The 21476-nt window shown below is 37.1% G+C and overlaps 3 protein-coding genes across 3 annotated transcripts; all 3 read right to left on the reverse strand.

The window, feature by feature from the left end:
• Positions 1 to 471: 471 nt before the first annotated feature.
• On the reverse strand, positions 472 to 2151 carry LOC148788567 (uncharacterized). Its single transcript, XM_088878813.1, has one exon. It carries the CDS (start codon positions 2149 to 2151, stop codon positions 472 to 474), a length of 1680 nt encoding a protein of 559 aa, XP_088734939.1.
• Positions 2152 to 4983: 2832 nt separating this feature from the next.
• Positions 4984 to 6778, reverse strand: LOC105157080 (isoleucine N-monooxygenase 1-like). Its single transcript, XM_011073374.3, has 2 exons — positions 5761 to 6778; positions 4984 to 5625 (listed from the first exon to the last, which is right to left on the reverse strand). The coding sequence occupies exons 1-2, from the start codon at positions 6709 to 6711 to the stop codon at positions 4984 to 4986; spliced, it is 1593 nt and encodes a 530-aa protein (XP_011071676.1). The 5' UTR covers positions 6712 to 6778.
• Positions 6779 to 16835: 10057 nt separating this feature from the next.
• On the reverse strand, positions 16836 to 18695 carry LOC105156979 (isoleucine N-monooxygenase 1-like). Its single transcript, XM_011073261.3, has 2 exons — positions 17671 to 18695; positions 16836 to 17521 (listed from the first exon to the last, which is right to left on the reverse strand). The coding sequence occupies exons 1-2, from the start codon at positions 18616 to 18618 to the stop codon at positions 16880 to 16882; spliced, it is 1590 nt and encodes a 529-aa protein (XP_011071563.1). The 5' UTR covers positions 18619 to 18695; the 3' UTR covers positions 16836 to 16879.
• Positions 18696 to 21476: the final 2781 nt, after the last annotated feature.

The raw sequence follows: 21476 nt of genomic DNA on the forward strand, positions 1-21476 counted from the left end.
AGCATCAACATCAATTTTGGTTTTTGAGGTTTTAAGAAATGGTCTTCCTAGCAAGATGGATGTAGAATTGGGAGAGATATCCCCCCTCATATCAAGCACATAAAAATCAGCAGAAAAAACCAATTCATTAACTTGCACAAGTACATTCTCAAGAACTCCTTCGGGGTAAACTACAGAACGATCGGCAAGTTGAAGAATTACCCCCGTTTCTTTCAATGGGCTGACGTTCAAAGATTCATATATAGTAAGAGGCATAATATTGATAGAAGCACCTAAATCACACATTGCTTTTTCTATTCCAATTTTTCCAATTTTGCAAGGGATAGAAAACGTACCTGGATCATTGCATTTTGGGGGTAATTTTCGTTGGAGAATTGCGGAGACGTTCTCCCCCATACTTACCCATTCGTTTCCCTTGAGTTTACCCTTGCTAGTGCACAATTCTTTGAGAAATTTCGCGTATCGGGGTATTTACTTGATGGCATCGAGCAGCGGGATGTTTACCTCCACTTTGTGGAACGTTTCAAGGATTTCTTTTTCCTCCTCTTCCTTCTTCGCTTTGGTGAATCTCTCTGGGAAGGGTGGTCTAGTTACCAAAGGCTGCGGATGGTCCACTTCGTGTTTGGCTTGTTCTTGTTGGACCTCAATTTCTTTTTCCGGCTTTCTTTTCACACCGTGCCCACGTTTGGTGTCATCTTCGTTCACATGTTCCTGCAATTCTTTTCCACTACGAAGCGTAATAGCACTAACATTTTGTCTAGGGTTAATAGCAGATTGAGAAGGTAGCTTACCTTGGGACTCGAGCTTACCAACAGATGACGCCAGTTGACTGATTTGAGACTCTAGATTTTGAATGCTCGTCTGGGTCTGTTGCTGGAACTGCTGAGTCTGTTGTTGGAATTGTTGGAAGCTCGCCTGGGTCTGTTGCTGGAATTGTTGTGTGTTGGTCACTAGTGCTTTCATCGTGTCATCAAGGGATGTGTTAGGCGTGGGGTTAGGTTGTGGAGGTGGTCGGTATTGGGGTTTTTGAAAGTGTTGGTTGCCGTAATTCAGATTCGGGGGGTCCCTCAATCCGGGGTTGTATGTGTTGGAGAAAGGATCATATCTTCTCTGTTGTTGTCCGGTGAATCCTCCTACGGTGTCGGCATGTTCGGTAGTTGATTCTTGAAGAGTTGGGCACATGTCGGTAGCGTGTCCCGTTAAGGTGCAGATACCACACGCTTTGACTTGTTGATAAGTATCTGCAACAATTTTTTCAACAACAGTTGTGAGTTGATTTAAACGTTCTTCAAGATTACTTACCTCGTTGCTTTTTCTAGGTGGATCATCGTGACTAACCCCAAATTGTTGCGTGTTGGACGCCATAATCGAGATTAGTTTACGCGCCTCGGTGGGGGTTTTGTCGAACAATGCTCCGCCACTTGCCGCATCTATTAGTTTCCTATCCATATTTGATAGGCCTTCATAGAAATACTGGATCAACAAGTGGTTCGGGATTTGATGATGGGGGAAACTTTCCACTAGTCGATTGAATCTTTCCCAATATTCGAAAAGACTATCTCCCGCGAATTGTCGAATCCCGCTGATCTCCTTCCGGATCGTTGTGGCTCTTGAGGCAGGGAAATATTTCTCAAGAAACTGTCTCTTGAGATCATTCCATCTTGTAATGGATCCTGAAGGTAGAAAGTACAGCCAATCCTTCGCTTGGTCGGCAAGAGAGAAGGGGAACGCTCTCAATTTGACTTGTTCCTCGCTTATGCCTTGTTGGCGCATTCCGGAGCATACCACATGGAATTCCTTTAGATGCTTATGTGGATCTTCACCTGCGAGGCCACGGAAAGTGGGAAGTAAATGAATTAATCCAGATTTCAGTTCAAAGTCTACCTCTAAATCAGGGTACTCAATGCATAGTGGTTGCTGGTTTAGATCGGGTGACGTCATGTTATTGATCGATCTTTCAAGAATCAAAGCCATTATCTCTTCTTCGGATTCGCTTAGGGATTCCTCAAACTCCAAAGTTATGTCTTCTTCGTCTTCGTATGGGGCGGATGTTTCTTCCGATTGTTGCTTAGTTTCCCGATGAAGTCTTCGTGCGGTCTTTTCGATTTTTGGGTCGTATACCAATTTATCTGTACGAGAAGACCTTGGCATCAATGGTGATAAAATCAAGTAATAAAAAAAATAAAGAAATATACTTAAAAACGCCAATCCCCGGCAACGGCGCCAAAATTTGATGAGTGTCGAAGTCACCAAAAATAATTCCTACTACACTTGTGAAAGTGGGAGTAGGGTCGATCCACAAGGATTGGTTTTAAGTTAATTTCTTTTAGAAAAATGGAAAATAATGTGGATGGTTGTTGATAAAAAGATGTGATAAAAAACTAAATAATTAAAAATACCTGATAGAGATATGAGAGAGAGAGATTTTCCGGTTAAGGCTAGGATTATGCTTGATTCTTGTGAGTTGATCATTGATGCAAGAATAACACATGTATGGACAAATAAACCAGTTATGGTCATTGGTACGACCTAACAACCTCATCTTTCCTTACCTTTTCGTTAGCCAACGTACGATCATTGTCTAGATCTCTAATTAACAGACAATCTTGGGAACGTCCACAAGATTTAATCTCTTAACAGCATTAAGAATTAGAAAGGCCTGATTCTAATCAACAAACTCCTACGAGGACAATTCGTTTAAACTAGATTATGCATTCCCATAACATAATTAAATACTGTGACATAACTAATCATGCTACGTTACCACTAAGTATTGAACTAAATAAACAATTACACGGATTTATAAAGTCCAATTAGCTAAGCAAACCTTCTTGATAATGAACAACCGGCCGAATCATTCATAAATAAGACGTTTGTAATTAAAGCCCAGAGAATAACATGAATATTTGTTTGATAAGTGTATAATGCAGATTAGATCTCACAACATAATGGGAATCAAGCAATCACCATACCTTAACCAGAAAATAAGGAATTTAGCCGGACATATTAATGGAAGAACACACTAGAAAGTGGAATTCCATTAATTCCGGTAGTAAAATAAAATAAAAGAGAAAGGATGAACAGAGAATTCTATAGAGTTCTAAATAATGACCGAATCCCTTCAAATGGAGAGATCCCCCCTATTTATAATAAAAGTCTCCTACGAATCTAGACGTAGTGGAAGGATAGATACGTGATAAACTCTAAAAAGGTAAATAAATTACAAGAGATAAGCTTTAAAGAATCATTTCTAAATCTAAACACTTGATTCATTTATCTCTTGCGGAAATCGCTCGTGTTTATCCTTATCCCGAGTTGACTACTCCACTAAGCGTGGGCACGCTTTGTCAATTCTGCAGAAATTTTCTTGTAATCTTCCTTTTTTGCTGAATATGCAATAAAATCACATAATTAGAAATATTTTGGCTTAAAAAGAAAGATTAAATCGCTATAAAATCATGATAATTGTAGAGTTATCACAGCTAGAGTCCCAAGTGGGTTATTTTTCTTCTTTAGCTAAAACTCTAGTCTTCATATATAGTTTTATATCTATGTAGCTTAAGTACTTGGTTTTAGATGAATAAAACATAGTTTTTTTTTTCTTTTCATTCTCTAATTTACTGCCATGGATGTACTTTGTTTCCACCCCTTAAATTCTCACAATCTACCTATATGTATCTGCTTGTTTTTTTACCTCAGGGGGTCATTACGCAGCATGGTTCATGGAGTTCTTCGCTCGTGTGAAAGATGCGGAGCATGAGGAAGCACTGGCTGCTCGTTTGGCAGCAAGCGGAACGATCTGCTGTCAACATGGCTGGTGATCGTTTCGCAATTGATCAGGGTAATTGTCTTCAGGTTGTGCAGAAACTGGAGATGGTGAAGGATCGGACCAGTTATTGGGGACGACGTCCAAAGACTCGTGCATCATGCTAATCATGTTACTTTTAATTTTGTGGGAATTAGGACAGCAAATAAGACTTCTCACACGATTGGCACATTTCAATGATGCCTTGCTTCATTAAATAAAAGCATTTTTTCCTTTAAAAAAAGAAAAAAAGAAAGAAAACCCTACATATTCATGTCGTAGCTAGTGCCATCATGGTTATCAACTCGCATTATTGTAATAGATCACGTGTAATTTTTGTCAGCAAAGAAATAAAATTATAAGTTAAAAGCTATTTTATATATGTACTATCACAAAACTTCAACATATATATTTTTAACAAGTTACTTACTTTCAAATTTTCTAGCCTTACGCTTCAAAACTATTGGGTGAGCCAGCTCAATTTTGTCATTATCTTTACTGGAAATTCTTGTTCGCACCTAACTCGATCAAATTTAAACTAATTATATGATAAGTGAAATACATTTGTCATGTGATTAGTATACAGTTTAGAAAAAATGACAAATAAATTGGTTCGCTGAATCAGGTCCGAACAAAAATTTTCCTTACCTTTGAGGAAATTTTATTTTTACCTCCTATACAAGTTAGTATTTTTGCAATTTTTGGTTTTATAATTTTTGAATTAATACATTCTATTCCATAACTCAAAAAAAATTATAATTTTAGTCTAGAGTCTTAATGTGAGGGATACCGCCTTAATTTCTCCCAAAACTTAATGGAGCTTGTGACGTACACATGTTCTATCCATAAAAGATTTAACAAAATTAAACTTGGAACTAAATTTGTAATATTTTTTAAAGTTATGGAAAACAATGATAAGTCAAAACAATGGGACATAATATGCAACTTTTCCCCATTAATTTATGAGGTTTGTTTATCATTTCGTACAATTAATTTGTTCATCATTTAAAAATTGACAAAGCTATATTACAATCATAACAAAAGCTAATTACAAACATGATGATAATATATATAATTAGAGCAACATGAACAAAGAGAACCCGCATACCAAATACAAATAGAAATGCTAATTTTATTTCATAATTAACGAGCATTCACAACATCCATGATCCTACATACTAGGACACTAGTTTTCGATACACATGTAGTTCCAACCGCGGCACTGCATGAGCAATCAACGGCGTGGCCTTTACCATATCTCCTTCCGACTCAGCCAAGTCGATATTGCTTTGTCCATTGGGTGGTGTACTCCAATTGAATCCCTGAATAAGCCTAGCCAAAAGGATAGTAGTCATGGTAGAACCAAGCACGATACCCGGACATCCTCTCCTTCCTGTACTAAACGATAACATGCGCAACTCATGATCCACAAGCACGACTTCTGAGTCTTTATTGACAATGTGGCGTTCGGGCTTATACATGAGAGGGTCTTCCCAAATTCTAGGATTTCGCCCTAGCCCGGGACGACTCAGCAACACTTGACTGCCTTTGGGGATCAAATAGCCACCCACGATGGTATCTTTAGATGATACATGTGGGAGATTAAAAGGTACCATAGGATGCAACCTAAATGCCTCTTTTGCACAAGCTTTCACATAGTTTAGTTTAGACAAATCAGATTCATCTACCAGTCTATCCCTGCCGACAACTTGGTCCAGTTCTTGACAAGCCCGATAAAGAATATCCGGTTGATTGATCATCTCTGCAAGAGCCCATTCAACTGCGTTTGATGGATTATCAACTGCAGCTAGCATTATTTCCTGTTGACATACATAAAATCAAAGATCAAAATTCTGGAAAGAGCAATATAATTTACATAATATATTTTCTGATTACCAATGTCACCAATTTGTCAATCAATAAAAAAAAAAGTTAACTTTTATCAATTAACTTACAATAATTTCTGCTTTTATCTCTTCAATTGACAACAGAGGAATGTTGTTTGCATCCTTGAGGTTAATTAGAACGTCAAGAACATCCTCTTCTGTCTTCCATATCCCTTGTTGCCACACATCAAACCTCTTATCGATTTCTGAATCTTGGTATTTTCTGACACTCTTTATAGCATTTTTGAGAATCGTTTTATGCCCATCCAGATCCAACACCTCCAACCAAGGAAGATAATCAGCAATTCCCAACCCATAAAGATACTTCAAGATTGTGAATATTCCATGCAAATGCTCTTTCTCTTCCACTCCAGGGCCTCCATCCTCCATTCCTGTCCCAAAAAACCTCTTACTGAAAATTAATTTTCTAGCCAGATTCCCACAGTAATGTTGTGCAACAACTCTCACATTCACAAGCCCATCCGTCATAGGACTTTGACATTGCTTGTACACATATCTCATCATATGATCAGCTTCTTCACATCTTTTTCCATAGAGCCATCGGTGCATTGCCGGTGAAAGCACTTCTGAGGTAAGAACCCTCCTCATTTTCTTCCATTGATCACCGTTTGGTGAAAAGATAGCTGTCAAGTACCCATTGCTTGTCAATTTAGCTGACAAGGCATCAGGCCTTGAGGCAAAAATTACATCGTGTTCCTTCAGGAACTCTCGAGCAAGTTCAGGAGAAGTAACAGGGATAATATAGGCATTACCAAGACGAAAACATGCTATTTCTGTGTTGATTTCTTGCATGAATCGGTGTATCCATCGGAATGCTGGCTTGTTCTTCATCATTTCAGGAAAGCAGCCGACGATAGGGTATCCCATCAGGCCGGGTGGAAGGGAAGGTATGGTTCTTTTAGTGAGGCGTAGCCGTTTGTTCATGAGGATCATGGTGGCAAAACTCAATGCTAGCAATGCTAGAAAGTTGATGTAGAGTATTGCTTTGTTAATTTCCATGGCCTTGAGCTACTCTCGATGCTGGAGTTTGAGGTTGGCGGGGGAAAAGGGTTGGGATGCTTGCGAGCAATTAATAGAGTACTAAGAACGAGATTCTTGATGTTTATGTGCATGCCTTAACACTCATCCCCTTTTTATAGTCCAACTCCATGTTGCGTCTTATAAAATATACATAAAATTAATGCAACTAGTGATTTAACTCACATTTGATATGTGTCTACAATGAGATGGAAATCAGATTAAGGAGTATTTCTCTCCAAAAGCTCACAAGTACGGGCATCGCAAGTTTTCTAGCCCTAAGATAAAAAATTTAGTTCTGTTCAGCTATATATATATATATATATATATATATATATCAAATTAATATATTTAATCAATTTATCAAAATTTATAAATACGTCTTTGGATCTATTCTTTTTTTTTTTCAAACAATATTTTCTAGAAATATTTCTAAAGTTAATGAATTTGGAACCCCATGTGTCGAATATGAAAAACACGTGTATCATGAAACATGCCTTTGCCTTTCTGCCTCTCCTTACCGCTTAAATCTCAGACAAACTTGGTGATATCCAACGAAAATGACTCGGCAGCAATTTAAACTCACCAGATAGGCTCTAATTGTATCCTTCACTAATAATTATAAAAATTTCGGTATTAAAATCAACGTCAAATTAATTGACAAGTAAATTTTCGTTCTTATTCTTGATATAATATATATTTTAAACAATTTAAAGTTAAATTCATTAGCAAGTTAATTTTTATTGCTAAATTTATTAGTAAGTAAATTTCTTGTACTAAATAATGTATATTAGCAATGAAGATTTTACTTGTTAATTAGCTTGAGTCATAGCTATCACTAGAAAAAATATGACTTTTCGTTACGGTTAATTACTATAGCTAAAAGAAAAATTTATAGCAAATACAAATCAACTACGGCTTAGCAACTGTCACTAGCCGTTGTTTCTGCAAGTGTGACCAAAAGATTAGCCAAGCTAAAATTATGGCAAATATTTCGGCTGGCTAAAATACATGAAAAGTATTGATTAATCGTGGTAAAAATTTAAATTTTTCTACGATCAAATATATAAATAATCAATATTTTATATCCATGTAAATATATATATATATATATATATGTAAATCCAACAATCAATATGAAACTTGAGCGGTGGGCTTGGACTAATTAAAAGGAGTTCAAAGGAAAAGGACCTACAAAACAAATCGTCAGCACTCCAACGCCAAAGTTCGTACCGGATTTAAGGAATAATAATTCAAAATAATGAAATGTATTTAAGAGAATAAGGCGTGATAATGAAAAATAGAGCAAAATCATGTTTAACAGTGCAATATATGTGTAGGAGAATGATAGCCAGATTTCAAATTGTTTCCCCCTAGGGATAGGATCTCTATTCATAAAAGAGTGGCCTCCTTCGTCAGGAATAGGATCTCTATTCATAGGAGTGGCCTCCTTCATCAGGAAATCGATCGTGCTTCCTATTCATGGGGTAAACGGATAAAATTTATTAAGATAAGACATGATTAGAACTTATCTTTTAGTGATTTTGCCGTTAGAGTCATTATTTAGGTGAGGAAGAGAATCCATATATAAGGAGGACTCTCCGTCCGCAGGGAGTCTGATTGACTCAAGAGTCAGGTTCTTGACGGAACCTCGCACAACACGTGTACTCCATGCTGGCGGAAGGGTATACCTGGAGGCTCCAAGTGCATCCGACACAGGCTTCAAAGAGGGACGTGTACACGGAGGCTAGGCTGGTTGTTAGTATTTGGGCCATAATATTGGGCTATGTTAAGCGGACCTCCTCCACCCGAGCGGTCGTATTTATGGTAGGAGGTCTTGGGCTATAACTCTTTAGGCCACACCCATCATCTAGTCACTCTCACTCTAAAGAGGAGGGGAACCCCAACTCCTTATTAGAGTATGGGTCCTTGTCTTCTTTGATTGGAAGGGGGGGTCCTACTATGATTTGGAAGCTTTCAAACGCTGTTCTTAGTTTTGCTATTTACTGCAGGTAGTGTATCATGCTGTCTTTGTTAGCTTTCTATAGGCTCTCCACTTGTTTCACTATTAGTTGCGAATCTGAATAAGCTATTAAATGTCTCGTTCCTACTTCATGCACCATTCTGAGGCCTATTACAAGTGTTTTATATTCGACCTCATTGTTTAAAGCTCTAAAATTGAATTTGACGGCAAAGTCTAAATCTTCCCCGTGGGGTGAGGAACTATACCTACACCAGTACCCTGAATCGTAGAGCTATCTACATGTAGTAGCCATCTCTCAGCTTGAGGGGCGTCTTCATGAGAGGTCCCTGCTGTCTCAGACGAAATCGGCTAGAGCCTGATCTTTAATGGTAGTTCAAGGCAGATAGGAGATGTCATACTCGTTGAATTCTATTGCCCATTTTATCGAGCATCTGGACATATCTGGCTTACCTAATGTTTGCTTCAGCGGAAGATTAGTGTTTACTCCGATGGAATGTGAGAGGAAGTATGAACTTAGCCTTCTGACGGTTATGACCAGAGCAAAAACCATTTTTTCTATAGGGGTATACCGCCCCTCTGCTTCATTGAGTACTTCGCTGATGCAATATATTGGCATTTGCTTCCTGTTATCTTTGCGGATGAGTACAGACCTAATAGCTTGGGAGGTAGCTTATAGGTACACGTATAGAGATCCTGCTAGATATTGCTTAAGTTCTTCGAACGCTTGCTGACAGGTATCATCCTGTTCAAAGTTTTTCAATATATGCATAACCTTCAAAAAAGGTAAGCTTTTTTCTTCTAACTTGGAGATAAAACGGCTGAGTGCTGCTACTCTTCCATTAGCCTTTTTATTTCATTAATGTTATAGGGCGCCTTCATGTCCAGAATGGCCTTGATCATTAGGGGGTTTGCCTCTGTTCCTCTTTGAGTGACCATAAATTGTAGGAAGCATCCCCCTTTTACCTCAAAGACGCATTTTCCAAGATTGAGCTCTAGTAGATAGTTTCTCAGAACGGAAAATGTTTCTTCTAAGTCTACAACATGGTCCTCGATCTCCTTGCTTTTGACCAGCATATCGTCTAAATATACCTCAACATTTCTTCCAATTTGTGGACGAAATATTTTATATACCAAATGTTGATAGGTGGTTCCGGCATTTTTCAGGCCAAATGGCATAACCACGTAATAGAATGTCCAAGTAAACGTGAAGAAACTAAAGCCAACATTATTTGATGATACCTTTAAGATGCGTCTGTCATGCTTAACAATCCACATCCAGATGAGGAGTCCACCAGTTGATCAATTCGAGGTAAAGGTTAAAAATTCTTAGGGCACGTTTTGTTGAGGTCCTTAAAGTCAATGAACATTCTTCATTTTCCTCCCGATTTGAGTACTAATACTAAGTTGGATAACCACTCAGGGAATTGTATTCTTCAATATAACCCGTTGATAATAATTTGTCAACTTCAGTTTGTATTATTTTGTCCTTTTGCGGCCCAAAATGTCTCTTCTTTTGTATTATCGGCTTTTGCTGGGATCTATATTATGGCGGTGAGTTATGCTATTAGGATCAATCCCTTCTAAATCTTAGGGGGTCAATGCAAAAATGTGTGCATTGCGACGTAAGTATTGGATTATTTATTCACGTGTTGCATCCTCCATTTGGGATTCAATATGAGTAAATTTCTCTGGCTGCCCAGGTACAAGTTCAATATTCATTAGTACCTCAGTCGACTGGACCTTGGGAGATGCTCCCTTATTTTCTTTATCTTCGAGGTTCCCTTCTCTCGTTTGCTGGGAGGCGTCTCTTTAGGTAATTCATCTTTGTCTCTTGTTTAGCCTTTGCGTACGGCCTCCACGTAACATTTACGAGATTGGAGGGGGTCTCCTTGTACTTCTCCTACCCCTTCGGGCGTAGGAAACTTAATCTTCATATGATAAGTGGAGATCATGGCTTGGAAGCTTGTTGAGGGTGGGCCTCCCCAAAATGATGTATGCTGAGGGAGTGTCGACTACCAAGAATTTCAACAGGCAAGTCCTTCAAGTGGTACCAATACCTAGGGTTAGAGGGAGTGAAATCGTACCCTTAGGATGGACTACCTCCCCCGTAAATCCGTACAGGGTGGTGTTCACTTTGTCTAAAGGGGCGTCCCCTAGTTGCATTTGATCATAAGCTTCTCCAAATAATATGTCTGTAGAGATCCCCGAATCTATGAAGATGCGTCCTATTTCCTAATTGGCTAATAACAATGTAATGACTAGGGCATCATTGTGAAGGCTTTTAGGACCCAATCTTTCTACTCTCCAATACTAAATGAAGGGGTGTCCTCCATCGCACCAACATCCCGTATCTCTATTATGGTCATACTATGTGCTTCTCTAACTTGAGCTTTCCTGGCATGATGAGAATCGCCTCTATTTGGGCCCCTTGCAATAATCGGACGACCCTTTTGCGAGAAGGGCCGCTGACATTGTCTTGCCTGCAAATGGACTTTTATGCTCTTCCCTTGAGGGAGCTTCAGGACTAGAAATTTTTATTTCTTTCCATTTATCAGTTTCTTACTTTCTATATGGCCCCATCCCTCGAGTTTTTTTACTGCAAACATACTCCTCTAGACATTCGTTCTGGATAAGTCTTTCGATCTCGTTCTTTAAATGTCGACATTCTTCAATGCTATGACCGTAGTCATTATGGAAGCGACATTATTTGTCATACATTGGGCATTGAGGGCTTTCTCTCCATGACTTAGGACGAGTACAAACATTTTCCTTCTACTGCCATAAGGGCCTAAGTTATGGGGAATATTAGAGGGATGTACACAACATTAATCCTCTGGAAAGGTAGTTTCTTATCTATAAAATTAGTTCGAGGTTTCTTTGGGGAGACCTCCTCTGGCACTTCCTTCCTTTTTTCTCCACGACTTTTCTTTTTGGTAGCTTGGGCATCCTCCATGTTAGTGTATTTTGCTACACGAGCTAAGAGAGCATCAAATTCAGAAATAGGCTTTTTGGCCAGGAATTTGAAGAAGTCCCCATCCAAGAGCCTTTGAGAAAAAACATTGGCCTTCTTTTCTTGTGTGGCAGAGGGCACCTCTAATACGGCAGCATTGAACTTCTGTAAGTACTCCTTCAATGGTTAGTTGTCTTTTTTACGTACGGCAAAAAGATTGAGTTCCATCTTTTGGAGTTTACGACTGCTGGCGAACTGGTGCAAGAAAAGGGATCGAAATTCTTCGAAACTTCTTATCTTTCCTACCGGCATTTGATTGAACTACTACTATGTGGCCCTGGCGAAGGTGGTAACAAAGACGCAACATTTAATTCCATATGTGTACCTATGTAAGAGAGCAGCATTCTCGAAATGTGAGAGATGGTCTTGAGGATCAGTCATCCGTCATATTCAGTGATAGCTGGAGTACGACAGTTTGCTAGAAGTTCGTCTGCTATCACTGCTTCGGTGAAGGGGATACCCTTATGATCATTATCAAGGCTCCCGCAATCTGATGTTGAACAACTAAGAGACCCTTTGGGAGGCATTCCAAACGTGCTAGCCATTGTTGAGGGACTTCTTGAGAAACTGTTGGAGGAGGTTCTTATTCTCCGATTAGCTAAGTCCTGAGGAAGGGGCATCTCCTCTCTTAGGCCTTCTTCCATTCCTCCTTCAGGTATGACGATATTCCTCATAGGGGCTTGAAAGAGCGGGCATAAGCACTGCCATCTGTTCCCGAATTGCAGCTGCAACCACTTGTTGGATAGCACCTAATAGAGCTGGGGAGATTTCTCCTGAGGTAGTGTCAGAGGATGTACTCCGCCTTGGGGGATCAACCATGGGACCCGTAATCCTAGGAGGCGGTCTGAGCGCGAGAAGGACTGGGGTTGATTCTCCATTAATTAGAGTGAGGGAAGATCTGGCGACAACTTGCAGAGGCTGGTTGTTGCCAGAGGTTTCCACAACTTTTGTTTATTGCACTACAAGAAAACAGGGTATCAGAGACCAAAATTTAGAGACGGAACAAAATCCGTCTTTATCAGAGACGGATTTAGAGACGGAACTCTTACGGCAACAAGGACGGTAAATCGGCAACGAGGAAGGCGACGAGTACGGCTTCTCCAGGTAATTCTTATTTCTTTGTTGCATTTTACTTATTCTTCTTTTTTTTTTTTTGGGTTTGGGTGTGTTTTTAGCATCTTATTTTTAGCAAAATTTCTGAAAAATTGAGCATCTAATGTTGTATGTAATGTTGTAATTTCTGGAATTTCTGGAAAATTTCTGCAATTTCTGGGAAATTCTAGTCAATTTCTGCAATTTCTTCAATTTCTGCAATTTCTGCCATTTCTTCAATTTCTGCAATTTCTGCAATTTCTTCAATTTCTGCAATTTCTGCAATTGTTGTTCTTGTGTAATTGTTGTTCTTTTGCTCAATAGGTAAATGCCTGCATGTCTCTTATACTTTGCAAGTAATTATTTTATAAATATGAAAGGCTACAGAGTTTTGTGAAAATATAAAATAGATGTAGATATGCACATGTGGGATTTGCACATTAGACCATTGGAGCAATCTGTCAATTATATAAAGCATCACAGCTGAGTATCTGTTCACACTTCACAACTTTACTGCAGAGAACAACATTATGTTCTCTTGATATACTTGAAAATACAACCTAGTTTCTTGAACTGACTGCCATTCTGCATTTTAAGAAACTAGAAGCAAGTAGTAGCCTATATTTCATTTGAACACCAAACCACAGAATTCGTTGGCATGTAAACGGGATTACTACACAATGAGAAGGACAAATAAACACAATGGAGAAGCAACATATTGATAACACAAAGATCCTGAGTTTCAACTGCCCCCAGGAAACAAAAGTTTTTTCAACTACAATTTCTGTCTCAAAACTACAGTTTATTCAAATGAATATTTTTTTGTCTAAGCAGCAAGTAGCAAATCTGTAGCAAACATCTCATGAATAGAGAGCATTGTATCCTTTATATATAATTCAAGCTCTCTTCTCTCGTTAACTTTTATGGGGTGCATTCTTCACATTAGACATGCATATCTGAAAGATTTGAAACATTTCTTATGTCATTAAGCCTACATTGTACAGTTTGTACCTTATTATTGTTAATTGACATATATTTTTCAAACTTATTTATCTTCCAACTATTATCTCTGTGCAAAAGATCCTTTCTAAAAATAGTATCAGTATTATAATTCAGAAACTAAAGTTTTATGTATCTTATATCAACAATTTCAAATATTGAATTATGATGCTTTCAAATAGAGATAATCACGAAGGATTGCTTGTGATATAAATCACTTGCTTGTGATATGTGTTTCTTTATAAGAAATTTTTCAAAACAAATCTCAAACACATTTCACTGCTTTAAGAAAAAACTACATCTCATCAACTACGGTATCATACCCAATAACTTTTACATATCAGGCAAACTATTATCAGTACACTTTCTATCTCATGTCCCAACCCACATGCAAAATAATTCCAATCTCATCTGCACTTATCCCATCTCATTTTTTCACACTAGGATGAAATGAGACGAGATGAGACAAGCATCTATTTTAAAACTGGGACGAAGAGGCTCGGAAGAGGGAGGCAGACCTACAAGAACTTGTTCGAAAATTACTTCAAGATGTGGGATACACAAATCATCAATTTGCTGGTGGGTCGGGACAACAGGAGCAACAACATTCCAGGAAAGATAATTAGTTTATTTTTTCTGCTGGTTGTTTATCACTTAGTGTATGTTGATTTGGGTTGTACTTTGACATATGTTTGTTGACTTGGGAGTAGACATTGATATTATTTGGTAGTATTTGGATGATGACATCAATTATATTAGTGTTGTTGTATTTTGAGTATCTTTTTTGTTAATTTTTGTTGTTCTTGTTTGGAAAATTCAGATTTTGGTATTGATGGAATGTATATTTGATGGTATAATGAGCAGGATATTAATTTGGGTACAAAAATTAAAAATCTGCCCAAAAAAAACCAAAAAAAATTAGAGACGGATTAGAGACGGAAAATTTTGAAAACTTAGATACCGAATCAGAGACGGATTAGAGACGGAACATTTTGAAAATTTAGAGACAGAATCAGCGACGGATTAGAGACGGAAATTTGTTAGATTGTAGAGACGGAATATTTTCTTCATTTCAGAGACGGAATTAGAGACGGAAATTATTTTACCTTTGTCGACGGAATTAGAGACGGATTACCTACGGAAATCAGAGACGGATTACCTACGGAAATCAGAGACGGATTACAGTTAAATTTTCTTCTCTTTTGGCGACAGAATTCGCGACCGAATTTTCGGTCTCAGCGCGGCCTTCTACGACGGAGTTCGGCGACGGATTTTTCCGTCTCTAATTTGTTTTAGAGACGAAAATCCTACTTTCAGAGACGGAAATTTCCGTCTCTGATGCCCTGTTTTCTTGTAGTGTTGGCAGTATTGCTAGGGGTTTTCATGATAATTCACATCTTTTAACTCAAATTTTCACAAAGCGGGCCCACTTAATGCGTGCGATTTGAGCAGGAATCCAATAGATTTGAACTTGAGCAGTGGGTCCTGACTAACTAAAAAGAGTTCAAAAGAAAAGAACCTGCAAAACAAAGCGTCAGGGTATTAGTCTTTCACTGAATTTGCAATTCAAGTTATTTAACATTCTCTACCATTGCTTAAGACACATCTTATTGATAAAATAGAATTTTTCTTAATCGTTTTAAATGAAATTTCTTAACAGATGGTTATACTTAGAAGAGTGAATAATAATCAACAGCGTTTAAACATAGTTTGTCAGGAGTGCTACATTAGTCGGTATGATAATTTACTTTTTTATAGTGTATTGGAACTATTTTTTTGAAATGATTTTTCTTTTTTTTGGGGTTTAGACTAAAACCAAATTTAAATGATCTCGACTCTAGTCGTGATCACAACTTAAGTGATGACCCTAATGATCATCGTAACACATAGAACATCTGCCAGCACAATCATCAAATCGGTGGCCAAAAAAATTTAAAACCACAACTATCTGATTGAAAGGGACTAGTCCTTGGACCGGTTGGCCAACGTACTTTGGTTTTTTTGTTTTTATGCTTCGTCTGATTTTAAAACCACAAATATATCAAATATGTTTTTCAAGTGCAATAATCAGTTTTGGGAAGAAATTATATCAAAATTATGTGTTTTTTTAAAATACATCGATATTTTTAAATGAATCAAAAAAATATATATTATTACAATATTTAGTTAAGCAATATATAAATATTTCTATCAATCAATAAATTCAAAGCAAATAATGAGATAACATACTCCTATTAAAAATAGGCTAAATACCTATATTTATAGGACTCGAATTTGCAATCTCTTGAGTGCATGTGATATCCTAACCCCGCGAAATTTGTAATTTTCTATTTCACGCAATTAATAACAGGTAAAACTTGTCGTTTTTAATTTCACGTAATTAATTTTTTTAAATAATTATCCATTATTTCAATTAGATAGTTTTTTTAATTCGTTCCTTCATTAACTTTATGAATAAAGTCAATTTTGAAATTTAGATTTACATAATAGTTGTTACAATAATAAGAGTATTTGTAATTTTTCAAATAATAAAAATATCTTTATAATTATATTAAATTTTAAAAAAGTAGCTGTAATTTATTCCTTTTCTTTTACAGGAAAATAATTAAATATTTAAGGTTTTCCGTGCGTTAATGGATTCAATAGTAAAGGCTTTGTCTCGTTTAGGTGGGGTGCATGATGTAATGATAGATAGAGGCTTCCAAGTTGGAGTCGTCCTAGATTTTAGAACATCGACCTCAATGGTAACATTGGGCCCGTGATACATGTGATACCGATCCCATACTGTGTAGATGGGTCTAATTTAATTGACGAAAGTTTAAAATCATATCTCATGAGATTAATTATGTCAAGATGCACAAATATTCTTTGTGATTTACAAACTTACAGCTACACCCTCTAGTGTAATATTTATTATGAGACAATAGTATAAGTATAATTATAATCATGATGATAATATATATAATTAGAACCAAGATGAACAAAGACAACCCGCATACCAAATACAAATAGAAATGCTAATTTTATTTCATAATTAATGCGCATTAACAGCATGCATGATACTACTACGACAATAGTTTTAGATACACATGTGGTTCCAACCGCGGCGCTGCATGAGCAATCAACGGCGTGGCTTTTACCATATCTCCTTCCGACTCAGTCAAATCGATATTACTTTGTCCATTGGGTGGTGCACTCCAATTGAATCCCTGAATTAGCCTAGCCAAAAGGATAGTAGTCATGGTAGAACCAAGCACGATACCCGGACATCCTCTCCTTCCTGTACTAAATGATAACATGTGCAACTCATGATCCACAAGCACGACTTCTGAGTTTTTATTGACAATGTGGCGTTCGGGCTTATACACGAGAGGGTCTTCCCAAATTCTAGGATTTCGCCCTAGCCCGAGACGACTCAACAGCACTTGACTGCCTTTAGGGATGAAATAGCCGCCGGCGATGGTATCTTTAGATGATACATGTGGGACATTAAAAGGTACCATAGGATGCAACCTAAATGCCTCTTTTGCACAAGCTTTCATATAGTTTAGCTTAGACAAATCAGATTCATCTACCAGTCTATCCCTGCCTACAACTTGGTCCAGTTCTTGACAAGCCCGATGAAGAATATCCGGTTGATTGATCATCTCTGCAAGAGCCCATTCAACTGCGTTTGATGGATTATCAATTGCAGCTAGCATTATTTCCTGTGGATATACATAAAATAAAAAATGAAAATTCTGGAAAGAACAATATAATTCGCATAATATCTTCTCTTATTACCAATATCACCAATTTTTCAATCTAAAGATAAAAAAAAAAAAAAAACAAAAATTAACTTTTTCAATTAACTTACAATAATTTCTGCTTTTATCTCTTCAATTGACAACAGAGGAATGTTGTTTGCATCCTTGAGGTTAATTAGAACGTCAAGAACATCCTCTTCTGTCTTCCTTATCCCTTGTTGCCACATATCAACCCTCTTATCGATTTCTGAATCTTGGTATTTTCTGACACTCTTTATAGCATTTTTGAGAATCGTTTTATGCCCATCCAGATCCAACACCTCCAACCAAGGAAGATAATCAGCAATTCCCAACCCATAAACATACTTCAAGATTGTGAATATTCCATGCAAATGCTCTTTCTCTTCCACTCCAGGGCCTCCATCCTCCATTCCTGTCCCAAAAAACCTCTTACTGAAAATTAATTTTCTAGCCAGATTCCCACAGTAATGTTGTGCAACAACTCTCACATTCACAAGCCCATCCGTGAATTGACTTTGACATTGCTTGTACACATATCTTATCATATGATCAGCTTCTTCACATCTTTTTCCATAGAGCCATCGGTGCATTGCCGGTGAAAGCACTTCTGAGGTAAGAACCCTCCTCATTTTCTTCCATTGATCACCGTTTGGTGAAAAGATAGCTGTCAAGTACCCGTTGCTTGTCAATTTAGCTGACAAGGCATCGGGCCTTGAGGCAAAAATGACATCGTGTTTCTTCAAGAACTCTCGAGCAAGTTCAGGAGAAGTAACAGGGATAACATAGGCATTACCAAGACGAAAACATGCTATCTCTGTGTTGATTTCTTGCATGAATCGGTGTATCCAACGGAATGCTGGCTTGTTCTTCATCATTTCAGGAAAGCAGCCGACGATAGGGTATCCCATCAGGCCAGGTGGAAGGGAAGGTATGGTTGTTTTAGTGAGGCGTAGCCGTTTGTTCAGGATCATGGTGGCAAAACTCAATGCTAGCAATGCTAGAAAGTTGATGTAGAGTATTGTTTTGTTAATTTCCATGGCCTTGAGCTACTCTCGATGCTGGAGTTTGATGTTGGCGGGGGAAAGTGTTGGGATGTTTTCGAGCAATTAATAGAGTACTTAGAACGAGATTCTTGATGTTTATGTGCATGCCTTAACACTCATCCCCTTTTTATAGTCCAACTCCATGTTGCGTCTTATAAAATATACATAAAACTAATGCAACTAGTGATTTAACTCACATTTGTTATGTGTCTACAATGAGATGGAAAATCAGATTAAGGAGTATTTCTCTCCAAATTTTTTTTGGAGGAAAGTTTTGCGTGTATTTGCACCGGTGAAATGATACTCTTTATCCTATTGACTAAGAGCTCTACACTTTTAGTTCTTTACTTTATGAATTTTAAAAATAGTTTCAAAACTTAAAATTGTCCTAAAGTTTAAAAAAGTCGGACACATTTAATCATATATTCAAGTTTCAATCAAAAAATAGACAGCAAAAACACATATATATGCTTGTCCATCAATTGTGTGATTACTTAGCTAACAATCAAAAGCTTACCTCAATTTTTAAGACTATCTATAAATTTTCATAAAGCTGATGACTAAATATATTGAATTTTTACTATTTTGAAAATTTTGTAAAATAAATAACTAAAAATTATTGAACCAACTAATACTGTGATTAATTTTTCCTATCTGCACATGATAATTGAAATTGCTATCATCAAATTTAGAGGACTAATATTACCACCACCTTTTAATTTTGATGGGAATGCCCTAAAACTTGGTAAAAAGACAAAATTGTCCTTAATGAAGGGCAATTCAGTAAAATGGATTAGGATCCGCGCATTTGAAACTGGGTCGGTTTGTGGGACAACCGACCCAGCTTTATAACCCGGGAACAGAACCCAGTCACCGCATGAAGCTAAGCCGTTCAATCATGACTACAGATGCATCCGATTATGACACACGGCCCAAGCAACAGTGTACATTTGGACCCTATAAATACTCCGATCCACATCATCTGAGGTAATCAATGCTTTGTTATTTTCGACCTTACTTGCCTTCGATCGCATATTTCTATTTCGACCAAACTGACTTGAGCATAGGAAGATATTAGTTGGGGACGAACCCGACAAGTTTGACGTTGATTGTTTTATCCTCAGAACCCAATACCACCGATCTAGGGAGACTACGTGATTTGCATTGGATTGTCGTCGCAAATTTATAGGACCAAAATTAACAAATCTAGAATTTACGTTGTTTGGTAAAGATTGGTTTTAAATCCTACAAAATTAAGAGGTACCGAAAACATGTAAATTTTTCCTCTCTGAAATTGAACAGTCCTCAACTTTAGTCACATCATCAGCCTGTGAACATGTTCCACCTAAATTGAGAATTTCCGATGTACTGAAATTATATAAAACTAAAAATATGATGGAGGGAATTTACCATCTCGATATTTGAATTTTTTTACGATTTCACGTTTCTAGCCGTAAGGTCAAAAATTTAGTTTCGTTCAGCAATATATATATATATATATATATATATATATCAAACTAATATATTTAATCAATTTATCAAAATTTATAAATACGTCTTTGGATCTTTTTTTTTCTTTTTCCAAACAATATTTTCTGGAAATATTTCTAAAGTTAATGAATTTGGAACCCCATGTGTCGAATATGAAAAACGTGTATCATGAAACATGCCTTTGCCTTTCTGCCTCTCCTTACCGTTTAAATCTCAGACAAACTTGGTGGTATCCAACGAAAATGACTCCACGAAAATGACTCGGCAATAATGTATACTCACCGGATCGATAGGCTCTAATTGAATCCTTTCACTCCACGAAAATGACTCAATAATTATAAAAAATTTGATATTAAAATCAATGGCAATTTAATTAACAAGTAACTTTTGTTGTTATTCTTGATATAATATATATTCTAAACTATTCATAGTTAAACTTGTTAGCAAGTTAATTTTTATTGCTAATTTCATTAGTAAGTAAATTTTTTGTACTAAATAATGTATATAGCAATGAAAATTTTACTTGTTAATTAGCTTGAGTCATAGCTATCACTAGAAAAAAATATAATTTTCCGCTACGGTTAATTACTATAGCTAAAGAAAAAATTATAGTAAATACAAATCAACTACGGCTTTGCAACAATCATTAGTCATTGTTTCTGCAAGTGTGGCCAAAAGATTAGCCAGGCTAAAATTATGGCAGATATTTTGGCTGGCTAAAAACATGAAAAATATTGATTGATCGTGGTAAAAATTTAAGTTTTTCTACAATCAAGTATATAAATAATCTATATTTTATATTCATGTAAATATATATGTAATCCAACAATCAATATGAAACTTGAGCAGTGGCCTGGACTGACTAAAAAGAGTTCAAAGGAAAAGGATTTGCAAACAAAGCGTCATTATTCCGACGCCCAAGTTCGTGCTGGATTTAAAGAATAATAATTAAACGTATTTAAGAGAATAAGGCGTGATAATGAAAAATAGAGCAAAATCATGTTTAACAGTGCAATATATGTGTAGCAGAATGATAGGCAGATTTCAACCTGTTCCCCCTAGGGATAGGATCTCTATTCATAGAGGAGAGGCCTCCTTCGTTAGGAAATCGATTGTGCTTCCTGTTCCTAGGTAAACGCATAAAATTAGTTAAGATAAGACATGATTAGAACTTATCTTTTAGTGAATTTGCTGTTAAAGTCATTATTTAGGTAAGGAAGAGAATCTACATCTGAGGAGGACTTTCCATCCGTAGGGAGTCTGATTGACTCAAGAGTCCAGGTTCTTGAGGGAACCTCCCACAACACGTGTACTCCGTGCTGGCGGAAGAGCATACCTAGAGGCTCCAAGTGCATGCCACA

Source organism: Sesamum indicum, linkage group LG3 (assembly GCF_026168435.1).
Source record: "Sesamum indicum cultivar Baizhima isolate 11 linkage group LG3, ASM2616843v1, whole genome shotgun sequence".
In the NCBI taxonomy this organism is placed as follows: Eukaryota; Viridiplantae; Streptophyta; class Magnoliopsida; order Lamiales; family Pedaliaceae; genus Sesamum; species Sesamum indicum.

What these genes read in the sequence shown, in the direction of transcription:
- LOC148788567 (XM_088878813.1), bottom strand. Translation starts at nt 2,151, where the DNA reads ATGCCAAGGTCTTCTCGTACAGATAAATTGGTATACGACCCAAAAATC.
- LOC105157080 (XM_011073374.3), bottom strand. Translation starts at nt 6,711, where the DNA reads ATGGAAATTAACAAAGCAATACTCTACATCAACTTTCTAGCATTGCTA. An exon ending in AGATAAAAGCAGAAATTATT is followed by an intron (nt 5,626 to 5,760) that starts GTAAGTTAATTG and finishes GTATGTCAACAG; the next exon opens with GAAATAATGCTAGCTGCAGT.
- LOC105156979 (XM_011073261.3), bottom strand. Translation starts at nt 18,618, where the DNA reads ATGGAAATTAACAAAACAATACTCTACATCAACTTTCTAGCATTGCTA. An exon ending in AGATAAAAGCAGAAATTATT is followed by an intron (nt 17,522 to 17,670) that starts GTAAGTTAATTG and finishes GTATATCCACAG; the next exon opens with GAAATAATGCTAGCTGCAAT.